General features: G+C 36.8%; 1 protein-coding gene across 1 annotated transcript; it reads right to left on the reverse strand.

Annotated features, from left to right (window-relative positions):
• Positions 1–974: 974 nt before the first annotated feature.
• Positions 975–3,040, reverse strand: LOC145138306 (protein RER1B-like). Its single transcript, XM_079072408.1, has 4 exons — positions 2,902–3,040; positions 1,867–2,233; positions 1,474–1,654; positions 975–1,332 (listed from the first exon to the last, which is right to left on the reverse strand). Exons 2-4 carry the CDS (start codon positions 2,211–2,213, stop codon positions 1,273–1,275), a joined length of 588 nt encoding a protein of 195 aa, XP_078928534.1. The 5' UTR covers positions 2,214–2,233; positions 2,902–3,040; the 3' UTR covers positions 975–1,272.
• Positions 3,041–9,490: the final 6,450 nt, after the last annotated feature.

Here is a 9,490-nt window from a genome sequence, read left to right on the forward strand (position 1 = left end):
AAATTTTAATAAATAATTGTTTTTAATATAACTTGGGGCAGTACCAAATTGACCTCTTTACGCTATTGCTACGACAAGACCTGGTTGTGGATAGGATTATTTTTCATTATTTAGATAAAATTGAATTGTTCAATTGATGCATAGACATTTTGTATTTTTTTTTCTTTTTTTGTATTTTAGTTTTATGAAAAATTAAATATTCTCCTTTTTGTTTTTATTTGTCTTCCAAGAATAGTGACGTGAATACCACTACTTTTTATTTTTTAGATTAAGTTACATGAATGGTCCCTATGATTTAGGGTACTTTGCGTGTTTGGTGCCTAACTTATTTTTTTAACTCGGAAGGTCCCTACTGTTTGTTTTTTTTACACGCTTGGTCTCTGTCTTACCTAAAAAAACTATTTTTCCCTTGATTTTTTAATTTATTTAAATAAACACACCCCTAACCCCACCCCCTCACATTACCATACCTACCCCACCATTTTTCCATATTTAAATAATAGTATTTTTAGATAAGACAGAGATCAAACGCGTAACAAAAACAAACACTAGGGACCAAGTGCATAACAAAAACAAACAGTAGAGACTTTCCGAGTTAAAAAAATAAATTAGGGATTAAGCGCACAACTTACCCCAAACCATAGGGACCATTCGTGTAATTTACTCTATTTTTTAATTTTCATCTCTTGATTTTGACACTTATTTTAATCTAAATTTTAATCTAACGAGTAGAAATATGTATAGAAACAAAATATAGGACACTTATTAACATTATTAACAAATAACTATATAATAACTAATTTTATTTCCGTAATTCCAGAAATTATAATTGATATCAAGGAGATTGCAACTGTTTTTCATTTCAGACCTTTTTTTCATAATATAGTTTGTTTAACATACACATCAACATATAGGGCTATATTCCATGATTACCAAAAAACCGGTTCTCTTTTAATAGCCCTTAGCAGCCTAAATTGAACAACTATAACACTTTACTGATCATCTGTTAAAAACTGAAATTTTTTACAAAAATAAATCGAGATATCACAAAAGGACCTAACAAGAGAAGGCGTGATCAATTTTTAATACCAAAAAACAAGAGCATATGTAAATGAAGCAACACACGAATACTCCCATGTTTGTACATTAAGAATAGAATCTTATCATATCATATTATATAAATCTACACCTATTACCCTTTTTTTCACTCCATTATCTTGTTTCTTTCTTCTTCTACATCATACTTTCCTCCTTTTTTCCCCATTCTACCCTTCAGTCTGCACGTGAGCCACTGCTGCTACTACCTGCTGAGGATTTCTTACCACCATATTTCTGTTGCATATCACAAACAATCACCCATTAAGATCATTGCATATTATAGCATTGTACTTTCGATTTGTTTCTTATTACAACAATATACTTTGACAAATCTAACCAAAGTAAGATGCTGTAATAAAAATTTAGATATTTTACCTGTTTTCCAATATTGAAAGGGACATATCTGTATTTGACCATGTGCATGATTTGGCGTTTCATTGTAAGGGCAAAGAGCACAAACCAATAACAAAGTAGTATTGGCCAAAAAACAGGAACATCAAACATGGAGAAGAAGGTCATCAAGAATGATATGATGAAAGCCTTTGTGATGGCATACCTGTAAATTCATTAAAACAAGATTAATTACTTGAGAGTCTTGTAAGTAAGAATCAGCTGTAACACTAAACTTATTAGATGACCATATCAAGTAAGTAAGAATCAGCTGTAACACTAAACTTATTTACCACAAAAGAAAAATAAAAGGATACACACACAAAGATAGAGAGGGAGGAGAAGAGGAGGAGGAATAAGAAAGGGTGAAAATATTACCAGAACTTGAACTCAGGTAGCCGTCGGATGAAAGGCTTGAATTCATCTGAGCCTTTTGTAGGTAGCAGGGGACCATCAGAAGGTTCCAGTTCAGGGTCAACAAGTGGTGATAGAAACCCAATCAACAAGTTCAGTATGTAGATTCCAAGACCATAGCTAACAATGTAAAACCCTTGAATATAATAAACTCTGAGTGCATAAAGAAACACTAAAGCTGCAGTCCCAATCCATCTATAAACTGCATGTGGGGTAGTTTTATCCAGGTAAATCTGGAAAAGCCTTGAAAACTGCCTCCATTGATCCAAAGATGCAGCAGAGGTACCATCACCACCTCCAACACCCTCCATGGAAATTTAGCCTCAGAACCCTACACATCCCATATACAATACAAATCAAAAGAAGAACACCTAGTTTAGATGTCTAGAAGCCAAGGTATACCCAAATTTATAAGAAATTGCTCTTAAAAACAGTAAATGCAGTTCAAAAATTAAAGTCGCACGTAGATTTTGAACCTTATGCCAGTTATCATTGCTGGTTTGCTTTAATGAAACTAGGGTTCACTCGAGTTAATATTGTCAAGCTACATTGAAATGTACGAGTAAGTCACTAGAACTAACTCTTGATCATGAAAAATGCACTTTATCATGCTATATATCGAAGAAAACGATGCATCTTTCGTAGTGATGTTCCTAAATAATCATTGGTTAGTGCTGAAACTTGAGTTTCTTTAAGAAATTTCCTACGAATAACTCGAGATTAAATCAGTTACATCTTCTAGCTTCAGGCGAGGTATTCTCATCCACCACGGCAACAAAAATTAACATCAAATCATAACCAAAAAGGCGCATCTAACATCTAAAACGCAGATCTGTAGTTCTCCATCGCTATTTACAAACCGTAACCTCTAATCACAGATAGATATAACGATACGTACTGAAAACATTAGGGTTTATAGATGAACGTAATCAATAGACGAAGTTGTTGAAATTAAATACATACTGGTGACAAGGAAGAGCGATTGAATCAAGAACTCACCTCCGATGACGGTGAAGGAGTCGGAGAGATCGGTCGGAGGGAAGTCGGTGGAGGAGAAAATGGGATCTGTGTTTGTTTAGATAAATTTATGCTGGTACGAAATGCGGAAGTGACAGAGAAAAGAGACGGAGTCACCGATTTTTCTTATGAGTATTCTATTCGTATCCCTGGTGATTGGATTATAAATATAATTTTGTGTACAAATAATTAAACATAGAGGCAATATAAATATTATATAAAAAACCATGAAAAAATATATATTTAATAGGATTTTTTCTGACGTCACGTAAAAGAATATGCCTTAGTTGACGACTTTATCCTTTTCCCTTTAGATAAATTACACTAACAAGTTGAAGGTTACACCCCTTGATGTTTCTAATCATATTAAATCTTAAAATATGTATATACAAAATTATGTAAATGACCTCTTTATTTTATCAAAAGCTACAGATTTAGTTTAGACAAAACTGTAAAAATGGTTTATGTAATATGTATTTTTTTCGAGGTTTAATCCAAACTTAGCTTTTTTTTATTTTTTCTCCATGGTCTTTTTAAGGTATTTTGTTTGTGAAATTAGTCTCTCTTAAACTTGAAAAGACTAATCTATTCTTTTAATTTGTTTTTCTATTTTCTTAAACATTTTTCCTTTTATTTAAATTTTTAAAACTAAAAACAAATAAAGAGGGGACCCCACCTCTCTCTCTCTCTCTCTCTCTCTCTCTCTCTCTCTCTCTCTCTCTCTCTCTCTCTCTCTCTCTCTCTCTCTCTCTCTCTCTCTCTCTCCTTCCAAGAACGGAGTCAAATCAAGAAAACCTACTTTATCAAAACCAAGAAACTCACTTTAGCAAATCTGGAAACACAATATCGTTCATGCTTGGTTCTGTTCTTCACCCGAGATCTAAATCATCAATGATGAAAGGGAAAGATAAATATATAGAGCTTCAAGATCTAAAGATGAACAATTTTTGAAACCATATTCGATTTCTGGATTTCTGGAACTGGATGGGGCGATGAAGTTCATAGGATTCACCAGCACCATCCTCTAAAATCGTATTCATATTTTATTCTCACAAGAAAATCGAAGCAGAAACTATTCCACAACCCCATTCACCGACCTTCACCACCATTTATCGATACTTATCAGGTTCAGATCAACAGTTGAAAACAGAGAATAAGACGATGAAGGTTCTGATTTCCATGAATCTGGGTTTATAACCGATATCCCACCACCGAAGGCTCCATGTACTTCCCTCTTTCATCTATGTTAATTTGCTCATCTTTGTTGTAACATTCAGACTTTCAGGTATATTATTGTGTGAGTAATTTTGAGATTTATGGAGGGACTCGACGAGTTGTGAGTCCAACTCGTCGAGTAGAGTCGAGTTGTCCGCGTGGGATTAATGAATGGACTCTACGAGTCAGAGAGCCGACCCGCCGAGTAGGTGCTGGGCAGAGAAACCCTAATTTCCCGGGGTTGGGGCCTATATAAGGGAACTTATGCCCCCATTTCTGCCTAACCCTTCTGTGTGAAACCCTAAACGAGTGTAGTGAGCTAAGAGAGTCTCCAAGCTAACCTTGAAGGATTTTAGTGTATCTTTGAGGAGGAAGGGGAGTTTGTTCAGCAAGAAACAAGAAGGAGTTGTTGGGGTTCAGACCATTTCGTCCAGAGATTCAAGAAGAAGGTAAAAAGCTTGAATCTTTCCCCTTTATTTGGTTAGATCTCATGAGTTGAGAAGTTAGGGTTTTCATCACATATTATTTGGGACTTCGAGAATACTAAGTTATCTAGAGGTTTAAACCTCAGATCTGGACCTTGTGAGGTCCCTAGAGCCCAAAAGTCCCAACTTTATTCATCCATATGAGGAGTATGGTGTTTAACACCTTATGAGAACATGTATTGATAGATTGGAGCAAAACCACCATGCATGAGTGTAAAGATCGAATCTTTACGTGTCAATCGAGCCTTAGGATGGTAGATCTAGTGTTTGGAGTGATAGATCTGCCTTAAATCGTCTGTATGAGAAATCAGATCGAAGGGACTCGCCGAGTCCATGGCCTGACTCGACGAGTCGGTGAGGGTTTGTCCCGATGAGCTTGATCATGCGATAACTCGGCGAGTTGGGGATCAACTCGACGAGCTGAGCTGGACCTTCGCGGAGACTTATGAGGAAACAAGTGGACTCGACGAGTCACATGGGTGCACTCGGCGAGTCGGGTCAAACATGGACTGTTGACTCGAGTTGACTTTTGTTGACTTTAGAGTTGGGTCAATCATGAGTAATGGAGACTATGGATGGGTAAAATGGTCTTTTATCCACTTCAAGAGTTAGAGAGAGAAATAATAACCTTCGGTTATTATAGTCGTGAAAAGAGTATTAATTAGAGATATTCATCCTTTGTGATAGGCGGAGGCTAGTTCGAGATTCGGGTAAGAGGTTATTTGCTTGCTTGCTTGCAAGGTGAGTCTTCTCACTATACTTACCATGAGTGGTACCTTTGTGTGATTGAGATGTTTATTGTGCTTAACTGTGATATACTGCATTATGTCTATGTGATTTATGTTGTGTATCATTCTAAGTTTGCTGAGTTAGGACCGGAGGGTCCACCCGAGTTATGGGACCGGAGGGTCCCACTGAGACACATTGACCGGAGGGTCTTATCTGAGTATAGTCATGAGAGGCTAACGAGATATGTGTGGTATTTTGGGGAACTCACTAAGCTTCGTTCTTACCATGTTATGTGTTATGCGTTTCAGGTTTTTCTCAAGATCACGGGAAGGCATCGGCTTGATTGTACACACCAGTGAGAGAGTTATGTTTTGAGGATCCTGGATTTTAATCAAACAATTATGGAGTTCAGATTTGTAATTAAATAAACGAGATTTTGTGAAATGTGTTATGAGAATTATGTAATTTTAAATGAAAATTTTATTTGAAAATTTATGGTGTTACAAGTTGGTATCAGAGCCTTGGTTTGAGGGATTCGGATGCGCCTTCGGGTATTTCTGAACTCAAACTAAGGGTTTGAGAGAAATTTTCAAAAGAAATGATTTTTCAAAAACCAGCAAGGGTTTCTAAGAGAAAAACGAGAATAGAGCAGTATGTACAATCAGTCAGAGCCCGAACGGTGATTTCCCAAAATACCCTTACTTATTTGTGTTATTAGTTATTATTAAGATATTAGTGATGCATGCTAGAAGATAGGCTAGGTATTTCATATTTTAGGGCTAGAGTTGCCTGATTTGTGATGCCTTAGCCTAGGAATTGTTGTTATATGTGATGTGCTTTGAGTATGTGAGGAGTAAGGGTATCCAGCAGGAATCTTTTAAAGAGAACTTTGAGTAGAGGAGTAATCTAGGAGAGATACCTAGATGAGAAATTGAGGAGTCTACTGAGGGAGTAGTGAGATACCCGCGAGAGGTAGGGTTGCTTGAGTTTAGTGGTACCTTTTGAGTATGAGTAGAGCAAATAGAGTGTAACCTAGAGTGGTTTTACGTGCTGGTGGAGATTATTCGATGCCCGAATGCTACTTACTTCGTGCTTTGTGGAACTCTTAATGATGGGAGTCAGCTACTAAGTGAATATGACGATATTCAGGAGGTAGATGGTTGGCATCATAAGGAGTTCTTCAGCAACTGATGGCAGAGAAGTGTGAGAACCTAGGAAGAGCCTAGGGAGTGACCTTAGTCAGATGGGTACGCTAATAAAGGAGAGTATTCGCTGGGGAGCGACCAGGTTCAACGGGATTGGTGATCGGGAAGGTTGAGCAGCTACTTAGGAAATCTGGTACGATCCATGTGGAAAGTATGGGTAGATGTGGCAAGTAGTATGGGTCTGTACTACTGAAAGCAGAGGACCCGTACTCAAAACAGGGAGAATTCCAGAGGTTCTAAGTAGCAGATTAAAAGGGGATAACATGGTTCGGATACCATGATTCATAGCAGATTGAGAAGAGATAACATGGTTCGGGTACCATGATTCTTAGCAGATTGAGAGGAGATAGCATGGTTCGGGTACCATGATTCGCAACAGATCAAGAGATGATTTCATGGTTCGAGTACCATGAATCGTGGCGGTTAGTGCTTTTGGTTTTACCAGTTATCCAGTTGTGATTGATTAGACTGGGATCAGATGTGATAGAGTGTGGGGCCTGAGGGCCATGTTGAACAAGTCTCAATAGATCATACCTTGAGGGGGGAAATCGAGTTAGTGTCCAAGAGATATTTGGTGAGATTCCAGTTGGAGTCGCAAGACTCAGGGATGAGTAGAGATGATGCTTATTGGAGGATCGCGGTCTGAGTTGAGCAATCGACTGAAGGATGAGGTGTCATCTTCTGTGGCAAGAGTTGTGTTGTCCCCGTTTCCTAGGAGAAGCAAAAGAGATGACGAGCTTCCGGTTTTCAGAGTATGGGGGTAAACCCTGTGGGGTAGCATAGGGTTGCAACCTTTTAACCAGAGTATTTTGGGCAGTATGTTTGCTGTGAGGTATTTCTTATACCATGAGAAAGTCATTTGTGGGTCTATGATGGAAGAGAACAGGGAGGTGCCTTTTTGGGGAGGCATGCTTTTAGCAGCAGTTTCAAGTGATCAATAGGAGTATATAGGGCGGTGGCCCTCGTTGTCTACATTGTGCATCGGCTGTGAGAGTGAGGTCTCTTGATTCCATGATGATTTCGGTGATGGGAGGCTGGTCGAGGAGTCAGAGACGAAGTGTGTGTTAAGTGCATTGTTTCCAGACCGAGAGTCAGGACTAATTCAGAACAGTTGGGGTATCCAGTGGTATATCGGTATGAGGCTTCGAGATGGATAGAGGCAGTCACGTTGGGAGGATTCTGAGATTCTTGTCTGAGTTACGGGATATTTGTGTTGGATTAGGTGTGTAAGCCCATAACTATTATTGGTATGTATTCGACCCGAGAGTAGCATGGTCCATTTGGGTTGCATATCATCAGGACAATTTGTTAGGATGGACTTTTGAGAGAAGAGGTTGTATATGATTTATTAATATATTATAAGCTATAATATATTAATATGAAATCATATGTTTTAATTAGTATTGATCAAGAATTAATTTGGGATTAATTTTGTGATCAAAAGAGACTAATTAAATCTATGGGGACTAATTATGGTAATTAGTGATATTTATATGTGTTGGGCTTATAATCCATTTTGGACCAAGTTTATGTATGGATACATATGTTGGATATTGTCACACCCCCAAACCAAGGATGGTGGAAACGTCCGGGGGTGGAGGACTTCATGTATAGTATCATAACAACAATTGTAATAGTAATTCAAGCAAACACAACCAACATATATATAATTGAAAAAGTTACATCATTGTATGAATTACATGTTTACGAATCAATTACAATATGTTGACAAAATATGAAGTAGTAGACGCCTTAGCGTCCCATCCTCAAAAGCACTTGATTACCTGTTTAATGATTTCCTGAGAATACAAGTTGTTTGAAAAAGTGTCAACACAAAGGTTGGTGAGTTCATAAGCTTTTGTTTGGTATTATTAAAAGCCTTTCGTTTGTAAAAGTAGTATTTGTGTTAGAAAATCCAATATTTTCCTTAATGTGTAAATGTAGTCTTAAAACCCAAAGACCGAAATGTACAAGTAATTTATCATATTTATAGTAAAACAATGCAAGTTTAAATCGACATAAACTCGTTAAATTTTAATGAAGTTCCCGTAAATTCCAATGTTTATTAATACTTTATGTGAGTTTATTATAACCATACTATGACCAAGGTTGCCTAAAACGACGTTCTTCAGGCGTCAGAAATGTTATGACATTTGTCACCCCAGACCTATCGGTCTAACTGTTGCATGCAGTTTAGGTGTGGGTTTGTCAAACCCAATATAGATCTATACACAAGTATCACGCTCTCCCTCAAGGAGACTCTGGTTACAATACAGGACTTAATGGTAATTTGAAGTAAATGTCTCACAAAGTCATTAACGGAATTACGTGTTATGAAAACTTGGTACCGTATGGCCGTACCTTGCTTAATGAAAATATCCTTTGTATAAATGTACCCTTTTTAAATGTATGTGTTATGTAATGTATCATAAACTATACCTATTATAGTTTATCAACCAAGGGTAGTACGTAGTAATGTATGCAAACTATATTCAAAATAGTTTATTAAATGTTTGAATGTATCGGTTGTACTTTGATTATAATCACTTGTTATTCTTTATATTTTATATGTCCAAATCCATTTGTAAACTGATGTATGTCTAAATATTAAGATAAAATGTCATATATTGCAATAACATATAATTACATAAAGATATACACCTTGCTCAACATGTTACAAGGTGAAATGAAATTAACAGCAACTTTTCGTTGAATACAGTTTCTGTTACTGTTCTTAGAAAATTTATATAAAAATCATCAAAGCTCTAAATCCAAATCCGCAAATTTTGAGAGTTTGGAATATGATTCTAGTTTGTTCGTAAATTTTATCATGATTTTTAGTGATCTCTAACAGAGGTGAAAATGTTCATAATCACAGACTGGTCCGGGTTTGCCTTTGAAATGACAGGCAGTTTTGTAAAAATCACCATAAATTGT

Source organism: Lactuca virosa, chromosome 9 (genome assembly GCF_052849685.1).
Source record: "Lactuca virosa cultivar CGN04683 chromosome 9, Lactuca_virosa_CGN04683_v6, whole genome shotgun sequence".
NCBI classification, from domain to species: Eukaryota; Viridiplantae; Streptophyta; class Magnoliopsida; order Asterales; family Asteraceae; genus Lactuca; species Lactuca virosa.